This window comes from Spinacia oleracea, chromosome 1 (assembly GCF_020520425.1).
Source record: "Spinacia oleracea cultivar Varoflay chromosome 1, BTI_SOV_V1, whole genome shotgun sequence".
Classification (NCBI taxonomy): Eukaryota; Viridiplantae; Streptophyta; class Magnoliopsida; order Caryophyllales; family Amaranthaceae; genus Spinacia; species Spinacia oleracea.
Window position 1 is genome coordinate 13,231,551 of NC_079487.1, and position 16,520 is coordinate 13,248,070.

The window sequence follows — 16,520 nt, forward strand, 5'->3', positions numbered from 1 at the left end:
AGCACTCCAAGAACTGCTATCACTTGTAGAAGACTCACAACAAAGCACTGCCTCCAAGGGATCTCTTTCGAGAACTTGGGAGACGTTATCACGAGTAATAAAATCAACTACATCTATACGATAGCATTGTTCCTCCTCTAGCATGGGACTTTTTAAGGCACTATTCAGATTAAAAGTCACATTATCATCCCCAACAGACAAAGTCAATTTCCCACTTTTAACATCAATGACCGCCCCCGCCGTGTGAAGGAAGGGTCTACCTAAGATTATGGGAATTTGAGAATCCTCCTGCATGTCTAGTACTACAAAGTCTACAGGTATATAGAATTTACCTACTCTAACAAGGACGTCCTCTAAAACACCTAAGGGGTATTTGACATAACGGTCGGCCATTTGTAGAGTGATATTAGTAACCTTAAGCTCACCCATATTCAGTTTAGTACAGACAGACAAAGGCATGACAGACACACTGGCACCTAAATCACATAAAGCCTTATCAATAAATACAGTGCCAATGTTACATGGGATGGAAAAACTCCCGGGGTCTTTAAGTTTAGGTGGAGACTTGTTTTGCAAATAAGCAATACATTCCTCAGCGAAAGCTACAGTCTCTACCTCACAAAAAGCACGTTTCCTGGTGAAAATATCTTTCATGAATTTAGCATAAGCGGGAACCTGTAAAATTAATTCAGTAAAAGGAACCGTTACCTGCAAATTTTTGACCACTTCCAAGAATCTGCCAAACTGCTTGTCTAGCTTATTCTTGAGTTGTCGGTTTGGGAAGGGGAGTGCAATAGGTGGTACTTGAATATCTGCCCCCTTCTTAACCTCAGTTGTAGCCTCATTCTCATTGACTACCTTTTTAGCTTCCTTACCATCCATAACTATCTTCGGGATTTCCTCACTGACCAGATCACTAGAAGACACCCCAGAATCAACCTCAACCAGCATAGAAGGACCATCATAATCCCTACCACTCCTCAATGTAATTGCATTAGCAGTCTCCCTATTTTCGGGCTGTGAAGGAAATTGGCCTGGTGGCCTCCCTGCAATAGTAGTAGCCATCTGTGCCAACTGTGTGTCAATGATCTTGTTGTGAGAAGTAAGAGCATCGATCTTTGCATCCTTTTCACTTAGAGATTTTTGCATTTGAAGCATCATGTTTCTCATCTCTACTAGCATAGGGTCAGGCTGTGTGGCTTGAGGTTGTGGTGGTGGAGGTGATGTGTGTTGTCTAGGGAACCCAGGTGGTCCACTAGACTGTTGGTTGTAGTTGTTCCGTGGTTGGTAAGATTGTTGATGTGGGGGTTGGTATGGCTGTTGTGGTGGATGTTGGACTTGGTGAGGGTTCTGGATATTGTTGCTCCTGTAGGATAGTAGAGGGTTGTTTTTGTAGCCCTCATTGTAAGAGTTGGAGAACGGGTTATTTTGTTTGTAGGATTGAAATGCATTACACTGTTCAACAGAGCTCCTACAGTCCTGTGCATAATGACCAGACATTCCACAACTTTCACAAACAGTAGCAGGTTGGGCACTCATAGCAGCTACACTAGCAGGTTGGGTAGGTTGAGCATTGGCTGCTTGCATATTTTCAAACTTATAGTGTAAAGCAGTCAATTGGGCAGTTAATTGTTCAATAGAATTTAAATCATGCTTACCACCCCTATTAGATAGACCTCTAGGATTCCCATACTGGGCATTGTGAATGGCTATTTCCTCAATCACCTCCATAGCTCTAGGCACCTCAAGTTGCATGAACCTCCCACTGGCAGCCGAATCTAACAAACATCTAGGCTCATTGCCCAGACCATTATAAAACTGCTGAATCAAGAACCAGTCTTCCAAACCATGGTGCGGGCATTCTCTTTGCAAATCCTTGAATCTCTCCCAGACCTCGAACAAACTCTCATCCACTTGTTGTGAGATACCTAATATCTAACCCCTCAGACGAGCTGTTTTCTCAGGTGGAAAATATTTAACATAAAAAGCAAGGGCCAAGGACTCCCAATTAGTGATTTTCAAAGCCGCCCGATTCAACCCATTAATCCACAGTTTAGCTTTCCCACTCAAAGAGAACGGGAAAAGTATCTCCATAGTCTTCTCCGGAGTCAATCCCTTTTGCTTGATGGTGGAACAATATTGGATGAAGGACTGAATGTGAAGATTCGGATCTTCACCTGGTTCCCCCACCGTACCGGCGTCTCTCAATCATGTTAATAAATGCAGGCTCAATCTTGAAGGTCTCAGCTGCAATAGAAGGCATGATCGCCTTTGGTAGCACGGAGAGACTTGGCTTAGAATAGTCTGTAAGCCGTGGGGTAGGTGGCGGTAGCAGATTTTCGTCACCCATCTCTATCTCTGAAACTGAATCTGTATATGAAGGAAAAAGATCGCCAATATTATGGTCAGAATCAGAGTAATTCCCACACTGTGCAATGAAAGTTCTTCGTCTACGAAAGGTTCTTTCGGGCTCAGGATCGAATGGAGTAAGATTACTAGTACCTACGGTCCTGGGCATAGACAAAGACTACAAAACAATGTGAGATCCGGTCTCAAGGAACGTGAGTTCCTTGAGTAGTAACAAACAATAATCTAGGATAAGCAATCAACAACAGAAAATAAAACCGTCTCCCCGGCAACGGCGCCAAATTTTGACAGGCTAAAGTCGTATCACCTAATCAAAAATAACCTAAGGTCCACTAGCTAGGTAGCAAGGGAAGTCAGGATCGAATCCACAGGGAGACAGGCGTTCTTTCTATTATTAATTAATTAAACTAAACTATTGGGAACAAGATTGGGTTGATTGTTTGTAAACTAAGACTACGAATGATAATTAAATAAGTATGAATCAATATATTAAGGAAATCTAGGGAATAGGTTCACCAGCAATTAACAATCCAGGACAATGAACAATCACGATAATCAACAAAGTAATTAATTAGACTAGCATGCTCTCTCGAATCGATACTAGTCATAGACTTAGAATTAACGGGCTCTCGCTACTTATTAATCCCAATTCTACCTATTGACACAAGCCTAAACATCAAATTGCATCTCTCGAATTTTAACTTGATATTGCATAACTACACAATTAAACCTGCGCAAATCTAATTGAATAGTGGAATAAACCAATCAATAGGAATCAATCACAATATCAATAATCACAATTATTCAAAGTCCCATCATATTAATTCATGGATCCCCAAACCCTAGAAATTAAACTACTCAAGCATGTTGACAATAAACAAGGCAATTAGCATAATTGAAAACATAATTAAAGCAAAAGAAATGAATAAAATAAAGAATAATACCTAGTTGAAGAACAATGGAATAATAAAGTTTGAACTTTTGATTGGAAATAAAACTAAGTGTTTGGGATAAATTAGAGAGAAAACTAAGCTTAGGAAAATAAACTAAGTGTTTGATACTAGAGAATAAGGTGTCTCTAAAAATATAAGGGGCTAGTATTTATAGTTTGCCCAAAATACAAGCCAAAAAACGGAAAGAAAACTCGCGCATAAGTGCAGGAGGTTGCCGTCGCCCGATCGGGCGTCGCTTCGCCCGATCGGGCGATGCACTCGATAGTCGGCCCGATCGGGCCAAAATCCGCCCGATCGGGCGGTTTGCGAACTCTCCACATAAGCTTCCGGATGACAGCCGATCCGGATCGGGGGAGCTACGCCCGATCGGGCGCGCGTTGATGAGTCTAAATTGCTTCAATTCCGCCCGATGGTTGCATTTCCCCATCAGCTTCCAGGGCGATTTGCAATCTTCAATATAGCTCGCCCATATCACTGAGTCTAACTCTCGGGGCTCAACCATAAGCATCCAAGGCTCCCGAAAGTCGACGATGGAGGTCCCGAACTTCCTCGGGCTCATATAGTGGCCTATATCAACATGAAACGGGTCTAAAAAGACCAATTTCTCATAATCAAACCTGAAACTCAAGGCACACTCAATAACACACATTAGTACTAGAAACGACTCCTAAGAGCACGTTTGACACATAAAAAGTACTAAGGAACGGGGGTGAAACACTATATAAAACGCACATATCAGACGGCCCGATAAGGAAAACAGGTCAAGTATTCCGGGATGGAGGGAGTAGCTCTTAAGGAGAGAGAAAAAGTAAAAGATGGCTCTTAGGTGAGCAATGAGAGACTGTTAATTAGAGTTTGCAAGAGAAAATTCAGAAATAAAAGCTAGCTTTTACAAAAAAGAGCTAGTGCCACATCATTTTTTCATAACAATAAAATAAATAAAGGAGGGTAAGAGAACGTAAGAGCTAGTGTTTTTGGAAGAAACTCTTATTTGGATTTGGTGCAATAGTACATAGGTGTCATATGAGAGAGATTAAGAATCCCAAATAAGAGTCTTGTTGCTCTTACTATCTTAGATCTTTGGCCTTTATTTTGTTTATCTCTTTTTCATTTAGTTCACTAAAAGTAAGTAGACTTTTAGAATCAGATATTTAGATTTTAATTTATTATAAAGCATTTATAAAAGGTGCGGGTGGATGGATGGATCGGGTGACGGGTCAGATTTAAGTCAACCCGAATCTGATCTAATCCATCACCCAATTCACCCGTCAACCGATTGAAATCCGCTTCTTTTAGGGTTTTCATCCATATAATTTGGTCAGGTGATTCGGACATTCATCGGGTCAGGGTGAAATTGCTTGCCCTAGGTTAGGGGACGCAATGTGGTCCCGATGAGTTTTTTTTTAAGTTTTTCTGCATCTGTCTAGAAAATCTCTATTATATAAGCCAACTCCTGAGGGCTTTTTAGTAACTTAACTTTTCGTGTCCCCCAATAAATTTACAATAACACCCCTCACTGTTTAACCGTGTATGCCCGACCCATCAAATTTCTAACGCCCAAAACGAAATTAATATTAAAAAAAAAACCGCTCTCCCAATTTAATTAGTAGCCGAAACTTACGAATTCCACAAATAATAAACACTGGAAAACCAATCAGTGAGAAAATCTCATAAAACCTTTGAATCTCTCTCTCCAAAAATTCAAAAACCCTCATTCAATCACCCCTAAATCGCAGGATTTGGTAAACCCTCATTCAATCACCCCTAAATCGCAGGATTTGGTAAACCCTCATTCAATCACCCCTAAATCGCTCATTCAATCATCCCTCATTCAATCGTTATTGAAATCCCTCATTCAATCACCCCTAAATCGCAGGATTTCGTAAACCCTAGCCGAAAATTTCTGCTACTTCAATTGTATTGCAATTTTTAAATTCCAACTTCAAGCTGGCATATCGATTTCAAGCATATTCAAAAAATTGCGGTCCCAGATAATTTTCGTATTCGATGGAGAAATTGGAGATGCGCAGCTGTTTCTTCACCAACGGGGTCCACCGGAGACTCTGATTTTCCGACGACGAGGAAGCAGTGGCGCAATCAGTTAATATTGTAAGCTTTATTTTCTGTAATTTGAATGAAACTTTCGAATCTCTCTCCAAAATCACCTGATTTGTTTTTCCCAAATTTGAAATCTAAATTCTTCGAACTTACTTCCAATTTACTCAGCAATTCAACCAAACACTTAAAAATTAAGTTTAATATTAACCTATTTGTTTAATTACGAAATTGTGCACAAAATTTGACGAAAATGAAAGAGAAAACGGTTATTGCATTACCTACGCCTTGCAATCTTGCGCAGAATTATCAATCTCTGTTTCTTTAAAAAATGGGTGTTGAATTAAATTTGCAGAATAACAAGCTGTTGGTATTTGGGGATGTTTATGGAGCTGGTTTGCTTCCTAAACAGGTGGAGCTTGAAAAATCCCAGAATGTGGACCTTAAATTCCAAGTTCCTGATGTTGGCAAAGCGTTTCAGGTATAATTCGTAAGTTCAAGTGGTTTGGTTTGGTTAGCTTTCAAATGTGTGTGATATATAAATACTATTATATTTGACTTTCAGACTAAGATTTTAGCTTCTACTCCCTCCGTCCCAAAATTATCTTCCTGCTTTCCTAAACGAGCGTCCCAAAATTATCTTCATGTTTCTAATTTTGGCTACCAAGGTCCCCACTTTCTCATGTACTATATTAATTAAAATTGAATTGAAAACCCCACCCATGTACTATATTCCACTTTTCCCATGTACTATATTCTATTTCACATGTACTTTATTCCATTTTTCCATACAACTCAATCATCATTTGTACTTTATTTCACTTTTTCATGTACTATATTCCACTTTTCTTAAAATCCGTGTTTTTGGTCAAATAGGAAGATAATTATGGGACGGAGGGAGTATGTGGTTTTCGATTAATTTGTGTGAATTTATTGTTTCTTTTGCGGTTAAATTGATGGCGGTTTTGTTTCGATTGATTAGCATTAGATAGCGAGTTCGTTTTCTAATTGGTTGAATTGATGTGTGTACTTGACTGAAAAGCTGAGTTTTTGAATCCAGAAGGAAGTGTCAAGGACAGAATTGCTGTTAAAATCATTGAAGGGGTATTCTAATTAGCTGAATTTTCATGTTGTTATGCAGCTTATGTTTAATTGATTATGATTTACATTAGTTAGGGTCCTGCATTTAGGTAATTGAAGAACAATCGTGTTTTTCTTGCTTTATTCAATTGTATTGATTACAATTTATTTGATAATTTGTTGCAGAATTTTATTCATGATGAAGATATACGGCTTGATACGATCAAAGCTAGATGTAATTTCCTGTAATTTGAGCTCAATTTCGTTTGATTTTGCTTATAATTGATGAAATCATGAAATGTATGTATTTTGAAAGGGTTTTTGCATTGTTACAGTTAGAAATGTCATCAAACGACATGCTGAATGGACGGAGCGACTTTCAAGGTATGAATTATTCGAAATTGCTAATGTAATGTGGATAGACTGTCAAGAACTTAATTAGAGAGTTTGGTGCCCAGATGTAAGAGACTTTAATGTGCTTCTTGATCATATATGATGGTCTTTAATCTTTAACCAAACGATTCGCACCGTTGACTTTTTCTTTCGTTGCATCGTTACATTACGTCTATTTGAATGTTTTCTGCGTCATCTATCCAGAATGGTTCCCGTAAATTTACACCATATCCATAGAAATTATAGAAATTTTCCTAATTTGTTTTTCTGCAACAAATTGTTAACCAAAGAATGATTTATCTGAACAGGCATTCAAAGAAGCCGATGTAGATCTAGACGGAAAGATTTGTAGATCTGAATGGCATCAATTTGTATCCAAAAATCCCCAATTGTTGAAAATAATGACTCTCCAATATCTCAGGTATATGTGATCTACTCTCAAACTCAAAAATGTATAGTATGAAAAAAAAATGCAATCAGTATAGCTTGCCAAATATGAAATGCATAACAGGCAAACAAAATTGAACTAGGTGGTTTGACTGCTGCTACGAGTTATACTTTTGATTTTGAGATTATGTTCTTTTAATTTTATCATGTTTTCTTTAATTATAGCTGTAATCTTTCATCCATATTCTATAGTCTTTCATTTGCATTTGAGATTTCATTTTCTGAACTACACACTATATTCATGTGGCTGCCAAAGTTGATGCCAGATTTTTCACATTTAGTTGCATAAGACCATACATGTTAGCCGCACTCTAATTCTTTCCATCTCTCTGTTTTTTTGATTAATTTTTCGATTGCTTTGAAATTTCGCCTGTCAATTGTTGTTATGGATCTGGATTTATCTTATTTTCATAGTAAATTTTAAAAAAATGTGTGCAAGTTTCGTGATTCTAGCTATTCAACTTGCTCATTTGAGGGTTTTTAATTTTGTTGTTGATCTAATTTTCAGTAATTTACATTGAACAATGCTGATGTGTTAATTGATGTAATTAGTTTGCATCCTTCTTTGTGGATCTGACATTGTCTCTGTTGTGAAGAGGACTAAAGCTATCAAGGCCCGACTTGAGCAAATGGACCGCGTTACTGCTGAAAATCGCTGCCTTTCTTCTGAATTGGGTACCCCAATTGATCGGTAAGGAACACTAATCTCGAAACCAATTGGGGTTTTAATTGTTTGTAATGTTTGTTCTGCAAAATAAATGTTGTGCTTGGTTGGTAATTGAGATGGAAGTTGATATATTTTGGCTGAAAATTGGAAGTTTTGTAGGATTTAATGTCCTGGTCAGATAAAACCATGATCCAAATGTAGAAATTAATTGGCTTTTTCTGTATGTGTATTGGTGTATGTGAAAATTAGATTTAATGTTCTGATCTGCGATATGTTGAATCATGATCCTGGGTAATTCAATTTTGTTTTTGCTGTATTTATTGTTTGATTGTTTTATGTTGGTAATTAGATTATTTTGAATGTTTAGAGTTAGGTTGATTGATTTAGCAGCCTTCTGATAACTTCTCAGCTCACACTGGGTTAATAATTCAAGAGAGCACTGGAAAAGAGTTGCACATTCAGTGAAAAAACTGAATGATCTCTATGATTTTATTACTCAACCCACCAAATTATCACAGCATAAAGAACAGCTAGCTGCTGAACACTGCAAACACAACAACCTGACTGGCTGCACTGACTGACTGGAAAAGCACAGCTGCTGCCTGCTGCCAATTGAAACCCACCAGAACTGTAAAGACCCTGCAGAACCTGCTCAGAAGCAAAAGCCACTAGACCAAGTTGCTGCCACCTGACTACATTATTTCGCGCGTGCATAAATCAGGAAATTATAATCTAACTTATATATTTAGAGATTATACTTAGAATTCAGGTATATATAATGTGTTCTCTAATCTAGGAAATGCGCTCCTCAAGTTTGTACTTGAGTTTTGATTTCCTCCATTGCACCTGAGTTTTGATTTCCTCCATTGTTTCATCTTTCTTTTCTAAGGTGAGGAACCATGCATTTTCCTGAGGTTCATTTAGTTGATTTATTTTTTCTGAATTTTTGGGGATTATAACACTCAATTTATGAGTTCATTGATTAATTCATAATTTAGGAATTTTTCTGATTTTTTCGAGTTTGATCAAAATTGGAGACGCATCAAGGAGAAGGATTAACAATCCGGGAAAAAAATCTACGAGAGAAAGAAATTAAGTAATATAATGTAAATTTTGAATTGTTTTAGTTGTTTTTACTTTTTAGTACTGAATTTGAGTAAATTGTGTTTATTTCTTATTTTAAGGAAAATCCCCACGAATTATGTAATTTGGTTTGGTTTGTGACAATATATCCATCTATCATTTTAGTTTGTGTATAATCTCGCACGCATCGCGTGCATATAAGACTAGTACTTGTATAAGCTCTCTATGTCATAAGCTTGTTGTATTCTGTAATCTATACTCTCTCAAGATCAATAAAACTTTCTCTCTTTGTGGACGTAGCTAACACATTGTTAGTGAACCACATTAATCTCTTTATTTATTTATATTATCTTTCTTGTTTTCGTTATAAAATAATAAGACGGAATTTGTATCCGATAACTCATGGACCCCATTAGGAGACCTTAATTCACGAGAACAGGAAGTAAAAAGAGGTGAACTAAAAAAAAAAATACTCCGTAAAAGTGAAGAAAGGGTTATGAAGTCGAAATCACAGGTCAGATTCTCAAATAGTAGAACCAAAAAAACAGCAGGTCAGGATTCAGGAACACAGATCAACAGAAAACACATACCCAGTGGTCCTTAATCCTTATACAACAATCGACAACTCATTTCACCAAATTTTTGTTTAAAAAATTCGGATTTTTCATGAAATACCCCCGAATTTTGGCGTAATTCACCAAATGCCCCTCGACTTTCAGAAATTCACCAAATGCCCCTCACAAATGACTTAATACCCAAAATACCCTTACTAATGATGCGCCGTTAGTCCTCCGTTAACCTAATTTTCAAATTCACCAAATACCCCTATTTTAATACTTATTTCACCAAATACCCTTATTCAGAAACTTAATTCACCAAATACCAATAACTTAAAATTACTCATTTTGATGCTCAACGGCTAGTTTTTGTGTTTGAAAATTAGCTGTTGCTTATTGTTTGCTTATAAATACTCTTTTTCTGACGGTTTATTGTAGTTTTCCTATTATTTTGTTAATTTCATATCATTTTTGTCATGAGTTTTCTTTCAAAATCATCATCCACACCCAATGAGTCCACATATGTAAGAGTCCCAAATAAATTTTGTTATCATGGGAGAAAATTTGACATCCGAATATCTGATACAACACTCAATCTGAAGCTCCGGTACAACACTAAAACGGAAAACACTCCTAAAAACACCTCAAAACGTCGCAACTCTTCAAGAAAATAGCTACTTCTTTTGAACCTTATTCTTTATGTGACCAATTAATTATATTTACCACGCAATCGGAAGGTATTCCTTTTTCAATATGGGAAATATCTTTAACATATGCAAACAGATTAAAAATAAAGCTCTTATTAATTTTATTCTAACGCATATGTTCCAGCTACCTCGGCTTCTATTGCTTCCATGCCACATATTTAACGTTAACTCCCTTTTGTCTCCTGTCTCTACTGCCTCCAAACATCTTTCTTCAATCTCCTAACTTTCTCTCAACCTTACAGTCGAGGCATAAAGGTTTTCCCACTTTTCTTTTGAGCTAGGTCCTATTGACATGGTCAGATTTATGGACAAATGTCTATTTTTGGATTTGAGGGAACAAGAAAAAAAAATGAAACTAAGGTATGTTCCAAAGCTCATGAACCAGTGAAAAAACATGAATCTTGGCACAAAGATTTGCCTCCAAACTCAAGATTTTCACATCATGAATCCAAGTTGAAATCGAGGTTGTGATAAAAATGTATGTGTTATTGAACTTGATTTCTTAGTTACTTTACCATTCGGACAATAAGAAAATTAAGGTGTTAGCTTTAGATTGAATTACTTCAGCTTCACTTACATAAGATCCCTTTGAAAATGGGGTTTTTTGGCCTTTTGCTCTGCTAAAGTGCATTGTCTTTACTGGATGAGGCCTGAACTTATTGGATCATAATTGAAACTTACTGAGTGTTGTATCGGAGCCTCAGATGGAAATTTCCTCCCATAATATTAGAAATTGTTTGGGACTCTTACATATGTGGATTCATGGGTGTGGATGATGATTTTGAAAGAAAACTCATGACAAAAATGATATGAAATTAACAAAACAATAGAAAAACTACAATAAATAGTCAGAAAAGGGGTTTTTATAAGCAAACAATAAGCAACGGCTAATTTTCAAACATAAAAACTAGCCGCTGAGCATCAAAATGGGTAATTTTAAGTTATGTGTATTTGGTGAATTAAGTTTCAGAATAGGGGTATTATATGAAATAAGTAATAAAATAGGGGTATTTGGTGAATTTAAAAATTAGGCTAACGGAGGACTAACGGCGCGTCATTAGTAAGGGTATTTTGGGTATTAAGTCATTTGTGAGGGGCATTTGGTGAATTTCTGAAAGTCGAGAGGCATTTGGTGAATTACGCCATAATTCGGGGGTATTTCATGAAAAATCCGTAAAAAATTCCTCAATTTGGCAATTTCCCCATCAGATTTTCCTTTTTTTTCACTCAATCTCCAAAAAAGCAAACACAAAACAAAATTAAAAACCCCAACTCACTTTCTCAGCTTCTCTCTCTTTCTCATATTCTCCCCTTTTATCTCTCTCTTTCTCTCAAACTCGAACTCAACTGTTACTTTCAAAGTTTCAACCTTTTTGCACAAATTCCCAATCTTTTTTCCTTTTTTCCAATTTCTTTTTTCACGAGTGGAAATTAAGAACTTTCATCTGGGTTATCTTCAATTTTTGATGTATCCAAGATTTATTCAACCCCATCACCATAATCCTCAGCACCAGCAACAACAACAGCAGCAGCAGCAGCTTCATGAGTCTTTGAGTGTAATGGCGGGTCCCATTGATGAGATTCATCAAGTGGGTCCCACTTCTACTTCTGCCGGCGGAGGGGACCCACGTCTTGTGTTGACTTCCGATCCTAAACCGCGTCTCCGGTGGACTGCTGACCTCCATGAACGCTTTGTTGACGCTGTCACTCAGCTTGGCGGGCCCAACAGTTAGTTCTTTCTTTCTCCCTTTTTCTTAAAAAAAAAAAAAATTGTTGCTGGATCTGATAAAATGTTGTGTTAATACTATGATTTTATGTGTGTTTTTAACTTCTTTTGTGGATTTTAAGGTTTGTTGATTTGCTGTGCATTTATTACTCTGGGTAGTTTGACCTGTTTTTATGTTTTTGTAATTATTATGGGCTTCTTTTTATTCGAGTAGTTTTGTTTGTCTGTTGCTATTTATTGTGTAAATGGGTTGATTTTGTTTCTTGGAATAAATATGACAGTGTGAAAGGGGCTAAATGTGGTGGGTAATATTGGTTTTTTTGGGCGTAGACTGTAGAGATGTAGACGGAATTCGACACTTTAAGTCACTAAGCAACTGTTAATTTTGCAATGGGTTTACACTTTAATGTGTTGTTCTGTCATAGTTTCGTCTGAAGCCAATAAGTTAAGTGTTAGAGCACATAGAATCATAGGTTTTATTGTTATCAACAGGAATGATTCTTGGATACCAAATTTGGATACCGAATTTGTGGAGTTGCTATTTTTGGAGGTTAGAGTGGGTGGAATAATGTGGAGTTGGTTATTGTTATAAACTTATAGTAATGTCTTCATATGTGATTATAAAGAGAGAAGGATTCTTCGGTGTTCTTTCTATATTTGAGTGTCGTCTACTCAGCTAGATGCTTAAGGAGTAATTATTTGTGCTTCATAATTTGGGTTTCTCTCTTATTGGTTGATTAAAAATTGTTAAAATTTCTGCATAAATGATATAGAGGCTAACCGAGACTTTATTGAAGCAATGAGTAAAAGACGGAGTCATGCACTTGTGGTTGTTTGCTGCCTGTAGAATTTGTGTATATGAGAAAGGATGTTATGAATTGACAACGAAGCTGAGTACAGTTTTGGGAATTTCCTTTGACATGCTTAAATACAACGTTCCACCGTGCGTTTCAGGGGAAGCTATGCTTTTGGGAGTTTGCAAATTGCAACAAAATTAGGAAGTTTAATTTGTTCATTAGGATATGCAACTGAGAGTTCTGGTAATGCATGTATGGATGTATGGATATGAGGGATATTTAGTTTGGTATAGCAAATTGTAGCTGAGGCTAGTGCAGTTGGATTTACACTGCTATCTAACCTGGAAAAAAAAAGACATTATATGGATATGAGGGATATTTAGTTTGGTTATAATTTTGTTTTCCAAATTGTATCCCTACTATCTTGGCAAGACCTTTATTCGTTTTTGTCTCCATTAGCCGGATGATAATAATGTCCTTCATTTTTTGTGTTTCTTATACATGTGTGAACATGATTTATCTGTGCAGAAGCTACACCTAAGGCGATAATGCGGACAATGGGTGTGAAGGGATTAACACTTTTCCATTTGAAAAGTCATCTTCAGGTTTAAATTTGTTCCATAACTATTTTCTCCAAATGTAATTACCAGTTAAATTAAACGCAACCAATGATCAACCTGCAGGAAAGTTTCTAATTGGTAATTCCTTTTTGTTAATTAACAGAAATACAGACTAGGTAAGCAATCCGGGAAGGATATGGGTGAGGCTCCAAAAGATGGTGCGTGTTACACTAAAATTACTTTTATAAACTTGAAGATGGCATCATATGCAACATCTCATGCCGTAAAACAAAGTTCCTCGGTTTTTTCTTTTAATCAAAATTCTTCTTTTTCTTATTTCGTATGTACAAGTGAAATTTCTTGCTTGATTTGCTCATCTTTTTATGAGAGGTAAACAAGATTGCTAGTGCACCTTGGCCAAATTGACTGCTCGTTTGGTACAAGGTCATGAAGTTGAGGGGGAAGTAATGAACTTGTATGCCATTTTCGTTATCAATACCTTAATTTGTAACTTTGTACAAACGAGTTGGCAAGTAGTCTGTTGGTTCACATCCTACTAGGTTCCATATCTGTGTTCCCCCACCCCCCAATTCCCAACCCTACATAAACAGAAAGTTATTTTATCCTGCAATAACGAGTTTAAAAGAGCTACAACTTCTTTTAATGTGAAAATCCATAACTAGAACAAAAGTATCGGTCAACAGTATATTTTAAAGTATTTATCTTAGAAGAACACTTTGCTCTCATTAGTCATTACTGATATCTACGATTCTGAACGAAGGGATCTCGGGTTCATACCATTTGGAAAGCCCTCGCACAAGTAATTCTTCTTCAAGCTTGCCAACATCTGACATGGATGAGTAAGAATTTGTGAATCTCATTTTTTATTTATGGCTTTCTTAGATTTTTTTATTTATTTTTACTCTTAAAAACATCTAGTATTTGCTAACACTCTGGTGAATTGGGCTTGAGAAGGGGTTTTAAGGTTAAGGAGGCATTAAGAACTCAGATGGAGGTGCAGACTAAACTACATTTGCAGGTTGAGGTATGGAAATTCATCGATTCTAGAAACTTAATACCTGAAATTTATTTGTTTGAATGTATTGGGACTTGGCTTAACGTATTTGAACTTAATTTTCCTGAAACTTAATTTCATTAAAGTAAAAAGAACAAACCTTTGAATTGATCAGTTTGTTTATTTGTTTACTTATTGTAGGCAGAGAAGCACTTACAGCTACGCCAGGATGCAGAAAGAAGATATATGGCGATGCTTGAGAGAGCTTGTAAGATTCTTGCAGAACAACTTATGGGGGTTGCAATTGCAGAAAATCACGCGCAGACACTTCAAGGTCAGGCATCTGAAACTATTTTACCCTTTACAAACTCGCACACTACTGAGTAGGATTTCACGGTCCTAATAAAGTGATGAGTGCAATGCTGAAAGCTGCTTGACATGAACTACCACTGTGTTTGAGGTTTTCAGAGTGATTTGATTTCTAGCTAAAGTGGAGCAAAAGGGTAACAACTCTGGGATTGAATCATTGTGAAAATTGGATTTTGTTTGGGAAAGACAACCTGCTACAACTATGACATATCTTCATTTATACAAGTTGATGGATCGAGTTTGCATTTCAGATCTCTGAAGTTGTAATTACACTCATTGAGTCATCAGCAAAGTTCTAGAGGGGTGCTGATTTGTGTATTTCTTCTGTCAACTTTGCTGCATGTGACACACTTCTGCCCTGAAGAACAACAACAGACAATCTGTAGGGCAAATCAAATTTGCTTGTAAATTTTTATTACTAATGTTTCTAACATGGAGATGCATCTACATCTCCTTTTATTTGTTTCGAGGAAGTAAGTATAAACCCTACACTACACCGTGTGTGGACTCTTTTAAGTCCACATGCAACCTTTTTCCTTCTCAAAGTTCTCCTTATTCGGTCAAGGAAACCCCTACAATCACCCCGTTTTCTCCTTTTCGTGCCTTGTGTGGGTTGCCAAATACCAATTCCCGGTGTAGTAGGCCGATTGTTCAAGAGAGGCCGATTGTTCAAGGGCCTTAGATTTCCTAGTGATGTCAATATATTACTAGTGTTAGTGTTAACATTTCATTTTCTGATTTTACTTTTAGCTAAATGGTTAATTATTGCTTATGATTGATGTCTATCCTTCATTAGTTCAAGTGATATGTAATGATTGATGAGCATTTGATTTTTTATGTTGGGTCTGTTTTTGTTCTGTTATTGGCCCTGTTTGGTTAGGAGTTGTTAGTTGTTAGCTGATAGCTGGTTTGACTAGCTGTTAGCGGTTAGCTGTTTGCATTAGCTGATTTGACTAGCTGGTTTCATTAGCTGTTTGTGTAAAAGTGTTTGGTAAATTAGCTGATAGCTGTTAGCTGTTTAATATGTAAAATGACCATTAAGGACATTGACATACTTTGTTTCTTATTAATATTAAACAAATATTTTATTGTGTTAATTTTTTCTCTATATATTTTTCTAATAAACATTGACTAAATAAAATAAATTTATTTTTTAAAATTATTCTTTATTTTAATTTTTTAATAATATATATTTTTCAAATAGATAAATATTACTAACGAAATTTTAAGCATGATTGCAATATACTTCAATTGCTTCAAAGTACTAATATAAAATTTATTACAACAAAAAACGAATCTAGTAAATATGGTGAAATGAAAAAGAAAGTGTGAGTAATGTTTTTAGGAGAAAAATATGCAAGGTACAAAGGTTGATAGTGGTTTAATAATAATAGGCAATAGTAGGACAAAATAGTCATTTTCATCCACTTTCTCAAACCTCTAATTGCAAAAAGCTCCTATATTGAGCTTTTTGAAAAATAGCTTTTCACCCCAAAACTTTCTTCCAATCCTCTCCTAACCAAACACTCTCAATTAGCTTTTTCTAAAGGTCAAACCTCTAATTCACCCCAAAAAGCTCTTTTCCCCTCAAACCTCTCCTAACCAAACACCCCCAATTATGTTTATGTTCAGCTAATAGTTACGCAGTATATTTGCTCTTTGCTCATTTTTCATCAACATGAAAGTAATGCGGATTTCTCCAAATGGGTTTGCACCCATTCAAGTAGTCAACCGACCCTTTCGG

The 16,520-nt window shown here is 36.4% G+C and overlaps 2 protein-coding genes and 1 non-coding gene across 5 annotated transcripts; all 3 read left to right on the forward strand.

Moving 5' to 3' along the window:
- Nucleotides 1–1,843: 1,843 nt before the first annotated feature.
- Nucleotides 1,844–1,950, forward strand: LOC130466477 (small nucleolar RNA R71). The gene has a single exon (XR_008926702.1). It is a non-coding gene; the product is annotated as a small nucleolar RNA R71 (small nucleolar RNA).
- A 4,674-nt stretch (nt 1,951–6,624) lies between these two features.
- On the forward strand, nt 6,625–8,030 carry LOC110793890 (calcineurin B-like protein 9). 2 transcript variants are annotated; one of them, XM_056834592.1, is made up of 4 exons: nt 6,625–6,690; nt 6,772–6,839; nt 7,157–7,269; nt 7,892–8,030. In XM_056834592.1, exons 2-4 carry the CDS (start codon nt 6,819–6,821, stop codon nt 7,998–8,000), a joined length of 243 nt encoding a protein of 80 aa, XP_056690570.1. In that variant the 5' UTR covers nt 6,625–6,690; nt 6,772–6,818; the 3' UTR covers nt 8,001–8,030. The 2 variants fall into 2 exon arrangements, with proteins under 2 accessions (XP_056690570.1, XP_056690571.1); XM_056834593.1 differs by having other exon boundaries at nt 6,639–6,690; nt 6,791–6,839.
- A 3,476-nt stretch (nt 8,031–11,506) lies between these two features.
- On the forward strand, nt 11,507–15,613 carry LOC110793894 (protein PHR1-LIKE 2). 2 transcript variants are annotated; one of them, XM_021998831.2, is made up of 7 exons: nt 11,507–12,037; nt 13,361–13,437; nt 13,556–13,568; nt 14,174–14,252; nt 14,368–14,437; nt 14,609–14,741; nt 14,876–15,613. In XM_021998831.2, the coding sequence occupies exons 1-7, from the start codon at nt 11,776–11,778 to the stop codon at nt 14,878–14,880; spliced, it is 639 nt and encodes a 212-aa protein (XP_021854523.1). In that variant the 5' UTR covers nt 11,507–11,775; the 3' UTR covers nt 14,881–15,613. The 2 variants fall into 2 exon arrangements, with proteins under 2 accessions (XP_021854523.1, XP_021854522.1); XM_021998830.2 differs by having other exon boundaries at nt 11,511–12,037; nt 13,556–13,610.
- The last annotated feature ends 907 nt before the right edge of the window (nt 15,614–16,520 follow it).

Bases quoted from the DNA above. Each gene is read 5' to 3' on its own strand.
- LOC110793890 (XM_056834592.1), top strand. From the start codon at position 6,819: ATGGACGGAGCGACTTTCAAG. The intron at 6,840-7,156 runs GTATGAATTATT...TTATCTGAACAG, and splicing joins TGGACGGAGCGACTTTCAAG to GCATTCAAAGAAGCCGATGT. The intron at 7,270-7,891 runs GTATATGTGATC...TCTGTTGTGAAG, and splicing joins ATGACTCTCCAATATCTCAG to AGGACTAAAGCTATCAAGGC.
- LOC110793894 (XM_021998830.2), top strand. From the start codon at position 11,776: ATGTATCCAAGATTTATTCAACCCCATCACCATAATCCTCAGCACCAG. The intron at 13,438-13,555 runs GTTTAAATTTGT...GTTAATTAACAG, and splicing joins ATTTGAAAAGTCATCTTCAG to AAATACAGACTAGGTAAGCA. The intron at 14,438-14,608 runs GTATGGAAATTC...TACTTATTGTAG, and splicing joins AACTACATTTGCAGGTTGAG to GCAGAGAAGCACTTACAGCT.